The 14,217-nt window shown below is 53.0% G+C and overlaps 1 protein-coding gene across 1 annotated transcript; it reads left to right on the top strand.

The window, feature by feature from the left end:
* PGAP3 (post-GPI attachment to proteins phospholipase 3) lies at positions 1-13,133 on the top strand. Its single transcript, XM_007942036.2, has 8 exons — positions 1-181; positions 1,706-1,803; positions 2,816-2,968; positions 10,944-11,006; positions 11,873-11,934; positions 12,301-12,437; positions 12,691-12,895; positions 13,070-13,133. Exons 1-8 carry the CDS (start codon positions 1-3, stop codon positions 13,131-13,133), a joined length of 963 nt encoding a protein of 320 aa, XP_007940227.1.
* The last annotated feature ends 1,084 nt before the right edge of the window (positions 13,134-14,217 follow it).

The raw sequence follows: 14,217 nt of genomic DNA, 5'->3' as shown, positions 1-14,217 counted from the left end.
ATGGCCGGGCGGGCGACGCGACTGGTCCTACTGGCCGGGGTTGCCGCGGTGGCGAGCGGCTCCCAGGGCGACCGCGAACCAGTGTACCGTGACTGTGTGCTGCAGTGCGAGGAGCGGAACTGCTCGGGGAGCGCGCTGAAGCACTTCCGCTCTAGCCAGCCAATCTACATGAGTCTGGCAGGTAAGCCCCGCCCCTCTTCAGGCCCCGCCCATTTGAGCTAGGTCCCGCCCCTTGTGGGGTCCCTCCCCCTCCCCCTCCCCTCCCCAACCCTCCTGCAATCTCTGAACCTTAGTTGAGCCAGGGTCTGTGCTGAGTGTGAGAGAAGCCCCAGGGTAGGGTCCTTTATGAGGGTCAGAGGAGTCCCAGGATAATTAGGATCTTACCTGCCAATCTTGCTTTTCCAAAAGCTTTCATTCACTTTTTATTTGTTCAGTTAAACGGATATTTATTAAACATTTTCTGAGTGCAAGGCCCTGGAGTGACAGAAATCAGACCCAGGTCCTACCCTCACAAGGGCATTAACCATCTCACATACAAGGTAGGGTACTGCTGGCTGGGGTTGCAGCGGTGGCAAGCGGCTTCCAGGGCTTGTTTGATCCCTAAATGACCCTTTGATTAAGCGCTAGGAGCATTTGGGAGAGTTAGGAATCACTTCTGGCCTTGAGGAGGTGGAGACAGGATCATCTTGGGCTACTTATGTGAAGAAGGGACTTCCCATCTGATTTTTGCCTGGTAGATGCATTAAATTTGTAACTGTGGTCATAATGAGCAAACCAAATCAAACCCAATGCCATCGAATTGATTCCAACTTATACCAACCCAATTTGTTTGTTTGTTTACCTATTATTTAATTAAATTATTTATCTATTAGTTACTTGTCTATTATTTTGTGGGTTTTTTCAAAGTGGGCAGGGAGCCAACATACTGGGCACTCACTGTGTGACAGATACCACAACTGGTCAGTTAATTTTCACAACAACCCTTTGAAGTAGTTTCTCTTGATATCCCAATTTTACAAGGTGGGAAAACTCAGAGGGGTTAAGCGCCTAGCCCAAGATCACACAGCTAATAAGTGGTGAAGCAGAGTTTGCAGCTCTGGCCTTTCTGACCACAAGCTTGTTCTCTTGTCACTACACCTTCTGCATTCCAGACAGAGGGAACTGAAAGAGTATAGGCCCTGGGTAGCTGTGGGCACTTCCAGCAGATTGGTTTATTCAGGAAGCAGGATGCATGATAAGGGGAATAGTGGGAGATAAGGTTGGAAAGGCAATTTGGGATCAAAAAGCCAGATAATTTGGGCTTCATTTTTATGGAGGAAGGCAGTAAGAGCTCCTCTAGTGAGAAATGAGAGCAAATCCTGTGTTCAGGTGGGGTAACATAAACCCAGGTATTCATAGATGAGTCCCGTGGAAGCTGAGATCCCTATCTTGGGTGAAAGAAGAAGAGAACACCCCCACTTGCTCACTGTATATCTTCCCATCTCCAAAGCGCACTTAGACACACGCACACTCTCTCTCACACACACATCCCTTCCCCTTATATGTATCTTCCACCAACTCTCATCCATCCAAGTGGGAATGTAGAATTTTGAAATTCCTTCTGGTTTTCTCCAACCTGCAGACCCTTCTCCTGTGGGCCCCATCCAGGCTCTTCCTATGCCTGCTATGCTGGCGAATTTACCAGACCACATTTTGTGTTTTGCAGGCTGGACCTGTCGGGACGATTGTAAGTATGAGTGTATGTGGCTCACTGTTGGCCTCTACCTCCAGGAAGGTCACAAAGTGCCTCAGTTCCATGGCAAGGTGAGTTGGAGGGGTCAGGGTAGGCGTATGGTGGTGGGATGGTAAGTGTCTTATGATACTCCGCGGGTGGACCTCATCCAAGAAATGAGGCTGAGACTCTGGCCATGGCATGATCGTTGTGTGTTTGGAGCAGATAAGTCTTGTCAAAATCTAGTGTTCATATAATCACCTGGGACAAAGTGTGCTACCTCTGGATTTGTGGCCTGACTCTGGATTTGGAGAAAGATGATCTGGGGGGCTTTGAGTCTCCTCACAGGTGCTGCTGGGCTTTTGTGGGTGGTTGTGATAGCTACCTTGCCACAGGGACAAATCCCCTGACCCACCATGGCATGATTTCCATTGCTTCTCCAGTTGTTGTTGTTATGTGCCGTCGAGTCAGACCCAACTCATAGCGACCCCTCCTTGAGTTTCCAAGGCAATATCACTGTGGAAGTGGATTGCCCAATCTTCCTTCCAAGGAGTGGCTGGTGGGTTTGAACCTCCAGCCTTCTGGTTAGCAGTCAAGTGCCTTAGGCACTACACTACAATATCCCCTCAGATTGCCAGTGAGCCCCAGTTTTCTGGTGCCTTTTGATACAGTATTCTCATTCTAGTCTGGTGAGGTTGGCAAGAATTGTCCCCAATTTACCATAGAGTAAGCTGAGTCTCACGGTGCTTGTGGTCAGTGGTAGAGGAGAGACTAGGATGAGTGTCTCCTGAATGGCAGATCTCTGCTCTTTCTATCTGCTGAGCACCTGCTGTGTGTCCTAGGCTATGTTGAGCCATCTGCATTGGTTCACCTGATCTTCCCAAAGACAAGGGGTTATAGTGCTTTGAGTGCTGGCCAGGACTGGGAGTGTGACCCTCAGCCAGGAACTGGAAGGGAGTTTGTTGGTCTGAGGCTCTGGCCAAGGTCACCTATATGTGCAGGAGTCAGACTGGGGCCCATTGATGCAGCATGTCAAAAAAAGGTAGGTTGGACCAGTGGGGAGTTGCCTGTCCCTCAGTCCCCCCGCACCTACTCCTTTTTCAGTGGCCTTTCTCCCGGTTCCTGTTCTTCCAAGAGCCAGCTTCTGCTGTGGCCTCCTTCCTCAATGGCGTGGCCAGCCTGATGATGCTGTGCCGCTACCGCACCTCCGTGCCAGCCTCCTCCCCCATGTACTACACCTGTGTGGCCTTCGCCTGGGTAAGTAACCTGTTGGGATTCCTGTTCTATACCCTCATCTAGGAAGGAAGAACTCTTAGGTTCTCATTCTCACCCAACAGGGCTTCTACCCACCCAGCTTCCCCTCTGCTAAAGTTGCAGCTGGGGGTGGTCCAGCCTGGATAGAAAGCAGGGAAGGTCCTGAATCAGGCCTACCCTCCTAGCAGAGCCTTCTACCAGGCCGTTGGGGAGTAAAAGAGGAAAGAAGTATGGTTCTTATCCTAAAGGAGAAAGCTACTAAACGATCCAACAGGACAGTTCACAGACATGGAGGGAGATGGGTGGTAGGGAGCATGCTGGGACCGTGGATCTTTCCACGGATCTCTCTGGGGCATATAGGATGCAAGACCCCTCTGGAGCAATCGGAACAATCTCAAATCCAACCCAGGCCTGGTGGGCAGTGGCAGCCACAGCACTCTCAGTCTAGAGCTGAGCCTGGTCTTACACCATCCCTGGAGAAGCCAAGGGATGTTCCACCTGCATATCAGAGAGGCCTCTAAGTCTCACAGTGTCTGGTCAGAAGAGCTGGCATACAGGGCCTGGAATTATGTGGGAAGCATGGTCTGGGGGACAGATGTGAGCTGTGACCACCTTTGGGAGGGTGTGTGAGTAAGAGGTTGCAGTGGATTCTGTAAATCAGAGCTGCCACTTTAAGCTCTAAGGAAACATTCCCCACTCACTCATCATCCTGCCATTAAAACAGCCATCCATTCATGTATTAAGCACCTACTATGTGCTATGCATTTTGCTGGGTGCTGGAGATATAAAATGTACCAAAACAGACAGGTCCCTGCCCTCAGGTATTCATTACTCAGTCATACAACTGAATGGTGAAAGTACAACTATGAAGAAGTACAGTGGAGGAGAGGTGGTTTAGGGGTGTGTGATGAGGGAACCAGACCAGCATAGGACAATAAGGGAAGGCTTCCCTGAGGAAAGGATATATGGTGAAATAAGTTGGAAATGTTAAGGAAACATTAACTAGGTGAATTTAGGGAGAGCAGAGCCAGGACACTTGGGATGTACACAGGCAGGAGAGAGAGTGCAGGTCATTCAAGGAGGCCTGGTGTGCAGGAAGCCAAGGAGTAGGGTATGAGATGGGCAGATGGTGTTGGCCCATGAAGGGCATGTTAATCTTTTAGATTTTGATCCTTACAGCATCAGAAGCATTGAGAGATTATAAAGGAGGTGGGAGAGAGAAGGAACTTCATGACTAGATTGGCCCTTTGGAAAGGCCATTCTGGCTACTGTGTAGAGAACAGACTTAGGGGTGTAGATAGGAGTAGATATAGGGGACCAATTGGTAGTTTTAGCACAGGGCACAGTAGCTAGACTAGAGAGGAGGCCTGTAGGGGTAGAAGGTGCGTTAAAAAGAATTGAATGTGCTCGAGCTATGTTTTAGAAATGACATTTAAAAATATTTTAATTATTCTATTTTATAAGCACATTCTTACCTGTTACTGTATGCCAGGCACTGTTTTAAGCATTTTATAAAATTTAACTTTGGTAATCTTATAACAAGCTTATGATGGAGGTGTTATTATTATCTCCAGTTTGCAGATGAGGACACCAAGGACTGAAAAGTAACTTGCCTCGGGTCCTGGGGCCACACTCTTACCTTCTTGGCTATGCAGACAAGCCTCAGTGGTGGACTGGCTGGAGAGAGAGGAGTCAAGGATGACCCCCCTGTGTTTCCACTTGTGAGACAGTGTGTATGGATGAGATCACCAAGGGAGGAATTAATGAGAAGGGACTGTGAGACAGAGCCCAGGGGAACCCCAAAACAGAAAGGCTTGATAGAGAAGGATGAATCAGCAGTAGAGACAAAAGGAGTGATAAGACAGGTAGTGGGGAACCAGGAGGTGGTGTGTTGTAGGAGCCCCAGAAAGGGGACAGGGAGGAGAGAGTAGTCAGCTTTCCTGAATTCTGCTGGACAGTGGAATGAGATGAGGGCTGAAGGATGCCCTTGGACCTGGTGACCCCAAGGGCTCTGAGGACCTCAGGAAGACTGATGTTGCCAAGAAGTCCAGGCTAAGCCCTAGACATAGGAAGTAGGGATCAGAAAGAGGCTGTCAAACCTCTGGGAAATCCTCCCTAATGCTTTCTCATCAACAAACACTGACAATACTAGTTCTAAACTATGGAACATGAACCATGTGAAGGTCCTAAACACTTAGGTACATTTTCTCATTTGCCCCTCATAACACCCCCGTGAGCTCTGAGTTACTAGCAAGTTGTGGAGGCAGGGTTTGCATCCAGGGTGGTCAGACTCCAGTGCCTACATGCTTAGCCAGCCCTGGGCTGCCTCCATGTACTGTGAGGAATGTCAGTGCCATGTCTACTGAGGGTCGAGGCAAGGTGTGGCACTCGTAGGACCTGAAGCCCCTAAGGAGCAAAGCAGCTAGTTAGCAAGGCCTTGTGGGAGCATGAGGACAGGTGCAGGCCCATCCAGCCTGGGAGCCAGAGCAGGCAGAGCTGGAGGGATCCAAGAGAGGACTGGAGAGAGCCTTCCCTAAATGGGAAGTCTGTTGGGGAGGAGGAACGGTTTCATCTGGGACTTGCAGGCCTGATAAAGTTTAGACCTGTGAGAGGCTAGAGGCACCACAGGAATAAACGTACAGGGCTGCAGAGTGTGGGACCTAGACAGGCAAGGTCGTCCTGGCCACAGTGTGGCTGAGTGGGGCAGATGGAGCAGAGAGGGCCCTGAGTGCCATGCTGAGGGGCAGGGACTCTTATGCAGGCAGGGGCCTGGCATTAGCACTCACTATCATAACATGAGGAGCTCTGGGTAGCATAGTGTCTAAGGCACTTGACTGCTAACAGAAGGCTGGCGGTTCAAACCCACCAGCCACTCCTCAGAAGGAAGATTGGGCAATCTACTTCCATAGTAATACTGCCCCAGAAACCCAAGGAGGGGTCACTATGAGTTGGGTCCGACTCGATGGCAAACAAGAACAACATCATCATACATGGGTAAGAGAGCCACCACTTCCTTGCAGAGAAAGGAATCTTGTCCTGGCCAAGAAAGCAGGAAGGGCATCTGCGCCCCTTCCCTGTTCTTTTAGGGATACTGCTTGTCCAGGCCCACTACCTGCATCATCCCAACGCCTAGCCCCATGAGAGAGCTCAGGACAGCCCTGCCCGGATTCTCTGAACAAAGCCTCCTTGGGTGGACTCACAAGTCTGGGGGACCCCAAAGGTCCCAGCCTTTGTCTTCATGATACATGCCAGGGGCCAGTGGTCACTTCACAAGTCCCATCTTGTTTTCCCTGGGTCTTAGATCTTTCATCTCACTGGTATCTGCTACTCAGCTGCCTTCTTGGCAAGAGGTCACCCCCCCCCAGGGTGCCCTGCAGTCCAGCATCACCGAGGACCCTTAGAGAAAGAGCAGAAGATGTTGAAATGGGAGAAGGCAGACAGAACCTGGGATCTGTGTCTTAGGAACCTTGGGCACCCAATAGGATATGGGTTTCTAGGGCATCGGAGCCTCTCGTGCTGCCATTAGGCCTTCGAGGGACACAGCCTCAGACCCCACACTCCCTTTGATGAGCTGCTTTAGATTTTACAGTTGATATTTAGTCGTCTGTGTGTATGTGTGTGCACATGTGCATGCATGCGTGTGTGTCTGTGTGTATGTGTGTTTCTGCAGGAGGGAAGGACGCTGAGCTGTATGGAGGGTGTGGCAGTGGACCTTGTCCTGGGCTGGTTCCTCTGGAAAGAGTGGGGCTCCTGATTTCCGTTAGGGTGGGGAGAAGAGGTGCTCCTCCTGCCCCAGCTTAGCTCTTAGGGTGGTCTTCATCAGTTTCTCAGGGAAATGAGGAACCCCTGCCCCCCGCAGGGCTGATGGCACAAGAAGGCAGCTTCTGTGTTGCCGTTTAGGCCTGGGCAACAGCCAGGCAGGACTGGGTAGCTGGCCAAAGCTTGGCACACTGCAACCCTTTGACCTCACGGAATTGAGGCCCCTGCTCTCTGCCAAAGCTGGGAGGTCACACCAGTTCCCCACCCTCTCCTCTAGCAATGAAAGGTTCTCAAGTACAGAGTCAGGGGGCAGGGGGCAGGAGATAGGGGGTGGGAAAAGCCCAACCATCTCTGCAGGATGGTTCAAGGAGGTAGTGACTGATTGTACTGCACCTCTGCTGAGGAAACTTTGAGAAGAAATAGGTTAGTCTGCAGCAGAATGATTGTTAGACTTTAGGAAGGACTTCTCAGTGGTCAGACAAGAGCCAATGGGACAGGCAATGGCAAGAAATCAAGGAATCCTTTTCGATGGTGGCAAAAGCCCTCCTTCTCCCATCTCCATCCGCCTCTTCTGCCCTCCTCTCTCAGGAGGGAGCTGCGGAAAACTTGCTATTCCTGAGGCGGGGGGGAAGATCCAGTGGCCAAGGGTGGGGGACCGGAGGGGGGCTGGGATGGCAAGCAGACCTCATATTTAACATTCTGCCTCCCCCACTTCTGAGACACCGAGCTATTTAAAGACCCACTTGTCCCCACAGCCATGGTGTCAATGACAGCCCCGAGCGCTGGGGCTTAGCGCTGGGGTCGAATTCCTGACAGATCTGGCTCACTTGGCATCCAACCAGTTTCACGGCTGTGATATTTTTGTCTCAATTTTCTTATTTTCCAACAGACTGAAACAGCCTCCTGCTCTCCCCCCACCCAGGCTTTCCTGCCCCCCTCGAGCCCCACCTCCCTTGGCACCCAGCCTCCAACCCCCCCCCCCTCAGTGTTTACACATAGCTCTTGGCGCCTCCTGGGCCAGCCCATGGCCTTCCTGGCTTGTCTGATTGGCCAGTAACCCTACCTGCCCCCCCATTCCACTGGAGCTTGGCTGAGGAGTCTGGGAGGAGCCACCCATTTGTCTTGAGGCTTTCCCTCCCTGTCCCTCTGTCCCCTTTGCTTGTGTCTTGATTATAAACTGAGTGAAGAGACATAGTACCTGTTCAGTTCCTACTGGTAGGATAGTGACTCAGGAACAGGGACAGAGACCTCCTATAGCTGAGGTGCCTGATTATGGAATCAAGAGACCCTGGGGCCTTGTGGTTTGCCCTTGAACATTGTGACCCTTAAGAAAGGGGAAGGTGGGGGTCAAGTGCAGGGAGGTGGGGAGTGGGCAGCATACTGGAGGAAGGAAACTTTGAGAAAAAATAGGTTAGTCTGCAGCAGAGGAGGAAGGAAGCTGACATTTATAGAACACCTGCTGTATACCAGGTGGCAGTAATGTCCATCGTTTATTGAGTGACTCCGGTGTACCAAGCATTTGCAGCCATCATCATCATCTTCATGACCCACCCATGCAGTGAATACTATTTGTCGATGAAGGCAGCTGAGGCTCCCAGATGTCCAGGGTTACATAGCCGCTAAACATGGCTGAGGCAGGATTTGAATCCAGGGTCTGGGAAAGGCTTCTGTCTCATTGTGGAGGTGCCAGCCCTTCTGCCCTTAACCTGGGCAGCCATGGGGAGACCACCCCGTCTCCAGATTTTGACTTCAAGAGTGAGAGGCAGACTTGGCCACTTTCACCTGAGGTATGTGGAGAGGTATAAGGGTTCTGGAGCTTGTCAGCCAGGGAGAGAGAAGTAACACCTCATGCTTTACCCTGTCCTAGACACTGTGCTTGTATTGTTCATGGACTATTTACCAACCCTATGAATATTCCCATTTTACAGATGAGGAAACTGAGGCATGGCAAGACTAGACTAAACAACTTGCCCAAGGACACACAGGAAATGGCAAAGCTGGAGTTTGAACCCTTGTAGTCTGGCTCTAGGAGTCCTGGTGATGCAATGATTAAGCACTCGACTGCTAACCAAAAGGTCAATAGTTCAAACCCACTAGCCACTCCTAGGGAAAAAGATGTGGCAGTCTGCTTCCATAAAGATTACAGCCTTGGAAACCCCATGGGGCCGTTCTACTCTGTTTGGTAGGGTCCCTGTGAGTCAATAGCATACAGCAACAACAGTCTGGCTCTAGAGCCTGTATTCTTTTCTCTTTTTTTAAATTGTGATTTGGATGAAAGTTTATAGAACAAATTCACTTTGCATATAGCAGCTCACATATACTTTGTCTGGAAGAGGAGCCCCCCAAAATGGAACACTCCCCAGAGGAGAGGGGACTTTTCAGGGATGCAGTATCCAGGCTTCCGGTGGATCTCTGTCAGCAGAAGGCATGCTGAGGAGGAGAGTAGACAGTAAACCATGCAGCCCCACCTCATCTAGTATCACTGAGCGCAGCCCTATGTACCTCCTCCCTCCCTCCTTGTCAAGTTCCAACTGCCACTTAGTTCAGTCCTCTTGTCACCTTTCCCTTCCTGCTATGGGTGACAAGGAGGTCTGACTGGCTGCCAGTCCCTGCTGCCTTCCCCTCTACCTCCCTCCCTCCCACACTGGCTCCAGGGTCACTCTCCCCACCAAGGAGGTACCTGTTCTTGGCCTGCAGGGAGTCCTGTGCCATGTGATCACCTGGGCCCTGTGTCATCCCTGAGCCTGCTCCTCTCCTGCACTGACCCTGATTATCATATATGGGGAGCCATATCTATGAAGTCATCAGGTTCAGTCCCATTTTATAGCTTCCAGGGGGAAGGAGCCTTGAGCCTGGTGCATGGGGCAGAATGGCTGGCCTGTGTGTACCTCAAGGGAAGAAGCAGCTTGACTTTGAATAAATAACCTGACACCAGGGTTGGGGAAGAACTGGGGGATCACCTAGCCAGCCCCTAATTTGTCCCAAGGGGCTGAGAAGGGCAGTGCCTTACAAGGAGCAAGCTTCAGTCTAGGTCCCAGGCACAAACAGGCCGCATCTGGCTACCATGAGCCTCTCAGGGCCTGGCATGAGAATGTCTGAGCAGAGCCCTCCCCTGCCTCCACTCCTTTGCTCTTCCCGTTCTCTCATTAGCTCCCCTGGGCCTGCAGTAGGAAGCTCAGCCTACTGTCTGACCTTCATCCTTCCTGCTGCAGTACCAGAGGAAGAGTGACTACCTATGCTGTTCCCCCTGCCCCTGCCTGGCCAGTTTCCTGGTGTCCTGGACCTAAGTGAGCAGCTCTGGGCTTTATCCATATCTCTGGCAGGCTCACCCCACCCTAACTCATCCCTCCCCACCTTCAGGGCACTCCAGGCCTGGCCCCAGCTGTGTCTTCCTTTGGTTCTCACTTGTCTCCCAGCCCATCCGCACCCCAGCCTGCCCTTCTTTTCAGCAGTTTGGGCCTCTGCTGTGGACACAGCAGTCCCAGAAACAAGTGCCAGCACCGACTCCCGGAAGATCTGGAGCTCACTGGCAAGACGATTTATATTCTCTTCCCATGGGATTAATTTCTAGGCAAAAGGCCTTAAACCTTCCCCAGGGCCCTTGCCCACCTGAGCCTTCCAGCCCTGCACCTCTGCTCCTCCTAGGGCTTGGGAGCAGCCACTGGTCCAGCGGGTTGGGCTGGCTCAGCCAGAGGGAGACTTGGCCCCAGTGGGATCTGCTTGATTTCAGAGGCTCCCTCACTTGCTAGCTTGCTCGCTTGGGACACACCCCAAGCTGGCTCGAACCCCTCTACCCCACCCACCTCATTCCCGCCCCTAGAGGCTGAGGTCACTGGCTCCCTTGGGCCCGGGTGGAGTTGTCATCACCTGCTGATGGAGGGGAGGAGGCAAGGCCCCCTGGGGGCTGTTGTCTTAGTGATTGAGTAACTGGGGAACTTGACTTTGCTGGAACTGGTTCCCAGGCCAGGCCGGAACCTGTGGAGGCTGCACCCCCGTGGCCCTGGATGGAGGTTCCAGTGTGGTGGAAAGCCAGACCTGAGGGAAATGGGATGAGTGGGGGAGGAGGGCTCCAGGGGTGTTGGAAGACACTTCTGCCTCACTGAATCTATCAAGCCATTCAGAGGCCTGGTAGAGACCCTTTTTCACAAGGGTGAGGCGGAGGTGAGCCCTCTGAGACAGCAACTCAACCAGCTGGCTCACCAGCCCCCTCCCTCCTCAGGTCTCCCTCAATGCTTGGTTCTGGTCCACTGTCTTTCACACCAGAGACACCGACCTCACAGAGGTGAGCACCCCTCTTGCTCCCCCACAGGTAGGGACTGTCCCAGAGGAGCTCCTAGAGGGGTGGGGCAGAGTGACCTCTTTTGTCTAACACTAGCTACAGCGTATCCATGAGGCGGAATCTACTGCAGGCAATGCCACCACCACCACCAAAGTGCCCAAAGCCGCTCTTGAATCTTGTGATGTGATTATTAGCTCTTTCTAACTGGTGAGGCAGCTGAGCCTTGAGAAGCTCAAAACTTGCTCGGGGGCCACCTGACTAGAGGAGGGGTGCCATCAGGACTTGAGCACCCACTGTTAGACTGCAGCAGGCGCTCAGTCCTGTGGTCTGCTCCATCTGTCGTTGAGTCTCAGGAAGCCCCCTCCTCCGGTATTCCCAAAAGCCCCTCTGCTAAGCATCTTTCTGAAAATGGTGTGATGTAAACACAGGGCCGGCCAGTCAGCTAAATTCAGGATTGAAACAGCCATGGACAGAGGAACAGGAAACACGGTCTCCACTCACAATAGGCCCTGAAGCCCCACATTAGAGTCTGCTGTGCCTCTGCCACCCATCTCTGTGTCCATCCTTGGTGGGTGGGTCCTCTCCGGGCCCTGCCCTGCAGGAGGTCTTGCCCACTTCCTGCTTTGCTCATAAACCAAAACCCACTGCCATCGAGTCGATTCTGACTCATAGCGACCCTCATTCAGTTTCTGAGGCAGTAAATCTTCGTGGAAGTAGGTTACCCAGTTTGCTTCCGGCGGAATGGCTGGTGAGTTTGAACCACCAACCTTCTGGTTAGCAGTCAGATGCCTTAGGTGCTACCAGAGCTCCTTTAGCATAGTATGAGCTTTGCTCCTCCTGGCCCCTCATCCTTCCCTCCCTGTCCTCAGAAAATGGACTACTTCTGTGCTTCCACCGTCATCCTCCACTCGATCTACTTGTGTTGTGTCAGGTGAGGCCGACTTGGCAGCTGCAGGGATGGGATCAGGCCCTGAGGGCAGAGAGGGGTTCCCCAGCTCTCCCATGGGGGTGTAGTCTTCAGTACCTTCTTCACTGGCCCCCCAATACATACATGCGCACACACACCCTGTGGGCTCTCCTAAAAGGGAGCTCTGAACTAGAACTTGGGACCCTGGCTCCTTACAAGGATCTACAGTACTCGGTTCTCTGCGGGGAGAGTACCTGCTTGCTCAACTGGCCTGTTTTGGTGGGAGAGGGGCAGTGGCAACCTACTGATGTTGGGGCTAGGAGCTGCTGCAGGGAATGCTGCTCTGGGGACGGGCCACCATCCTCTGAGCAGCTCTGGCCGGTGGGGCAGGACCGTGGGGCTGCAGTGCCCAGCTGTGGTCAGCGCCTTCCGGGCCCTTCTGCTGCTACTGCTGACAGCGCACGTCTCCTACCTGAGCCTCATCCGCTTTGACTATGGCTACAACCTGGTGGCCAACGTGGCTATTGGTGAGGAGAGACTGGGGCCCTGGGTATCTCACTGCTATCTGCTGGATCGGCTGCAGAACTGCTGGCTGGAGGTGGGGAGGGGATAGGTGTCACTGCTGGAGAATGAAGTCCTGGAGACCCTCTTGGGGTACAGGAAGGGAAAAGGACACCAGGTGTGAGGGAGGAGAGTCTGAACAAGGTCCCGGGGACGAGGGACCTGGGTAGGGAGGAGCCAGTCCAGGAAGTGAGCCTCCCCCTGCCCTGTACCACCCAGGCCTGGTGAACGTGGTATGGTGGCTGGCCTGGTGCCTGTGGAACCACCGGCGGCTGCCGCACGTACGCAAGTGTGTGGCGGTGGTCTTGCTGCTGCAGGGGCTGTCCCTGCTCGAGCTGCTGGACTTCCCACCTCTCTTCTGGGTCCTGGATGCACACGCCATCTGGCACATCAGCACCATCCCTGTCCACGTGCTCTTTTTCAGGTTGGTGTGACTCCCTGCCTGGCACGCACCTTCGGGCTCCCTTCCTTGCCTAATTCTTATGGGAGGCAGTGCAGCCCAGTCACCCCTCCAAGCATGCCTGTCCCCTTACTTGTCCCCGGGGAGAAGAGGTGTGCTTAGGGCTGTGCCTCAGTGCACTTCTCCCTTGGCCCCCAGCTTTCTTGAAGATGACAGCCTGTACCTGCTGAAGGAATCAGAAGCCAAGTTCAAGCTGGACTGAAGACCCTGGGAGTGGTCTACTGTCCCTGCAACTTTTTTTTTTTTAATTGTGATTTGGGTGAAAATTTATAGAGCAAATTCACTTCCCACACAGCAGTTCATATACACTTTGTCTCATGACATTTGACCACATTTACCGCAGTACATCAGCTCCCCTCCCACTTCCTTCTGACAGCCATCTCTTCCCTGTGTCCATCCCTCCATCCACTCCTGCCCCCTGAGCTATCTCCCTGTGCACAAACAGCCCTTCTTTCTCTCATGATTGTTCTCTCCAAGGAGTGTATCTACCCCAGGCAAATGTTCAACTCATATGCGTGCCCTCTGTTTGGCTGGAAGTCACAGGTATAGGTTCAACTCCAGACCTGAAGGGCAGCTAGGGCCCACAGTCTCAGTGGTTCCAACTAGTCCCTGCAACTCTTGAGATGATGTGTTTCTCCTTTTAGCTTCTTGAACTTGGACATGAAGGGTGTGGCCCAAGAATCCTGTACCCTGCCCACCCTTTGCTAGCCCCATGTGGCCTTGGAGCCTCTTCTGGGGCTGGCCTCTCAGCGTCTGGTGCTGAAGAATGGGCAGCCCCTCTGGTTCCTAGAATTGAACTTGAGCAGAGTGTCTGCTTTCCATACCAAGAAGAGAGCTGCCCCTGCCTCCTGTCCTCCATCTTCCCACATCCCTGTGCTGCCTGGGTGGTGTTCCCCAGAGCCCTAGGTCTGTCTGGGAGACCAGGTACCACTGGACTTTAGGGATGCAGCAGGGTCCTCTTCTGGTCCCTCCAGCACATCCCCAGGGCACCACTAGGTGGCAGTGGATGCTTGCACTCTGGCAGCTGGTGAGTTTGAGGGCTTCTCTCATTTCCCACTGAGGTCTTGAGGGACCCAACTGCTGGGATTGGGGGATCCCCCTGACTGTTGCCCCAGCTAGTCTCCCCCCAGAGGCCTCACCACACTTCCACTCAGGACCAGTGCCCCAGGGAGCTGGGGACAGGAATCCTTGCAGCCCTTCTGGACTGGGAACCTGAGTGAGTGGTAGGGGTGTGGCATGGGCCCAGGGTGTGTGGCATGCTGGGTGGGATAGACCATGCATGCAGT

This window comes from Orycteropus afer, unplaced genomic scaffold (assembly GCF_000298275.1).
Source record: "Orycteropus afer afer isolate SDZICR_OR568_19922 unplaced genomic scaffold, OryAfe1.0 scaffold00085, whole genome shotgun sequence".
Taxonomy (NCBI): Eukaryota; Metazoa; Chordata; class Mammalia; order Tubulidentata; family Orycteropodidae; genus Orycteropus; species Orycteropus afer.
Note: the sequence above shows the minus strand (reverse complement) of the source record. Positions and strands in the feature narration are given on the sequence as shown.

Bases quoted from the DNA above. Each gene is read 5' to 3' on its own strand.
- PGAP3 (XM_007942036.2), top strand. From the start codon at position 1: ATGGCCGGGCGGGCGACGCGACTGGTCCTACTGGCCGGGGTTGCCGCG. The intron at 182-1,705 runs GTAAGCCCCGCC...TGTGTTTTGCAG, and splicing joins AATCTACATGAGTCTGGCAG to GCTGGACCTGTCGGGACGAT. The intron at 11,935-12,300 runs GTGAGGCCGACT...CCGGTGGGGCAG, and splicing joins ATCTACTTGTGTTGTGTCAG to GACCGTGGGGCTGCAGTGCC.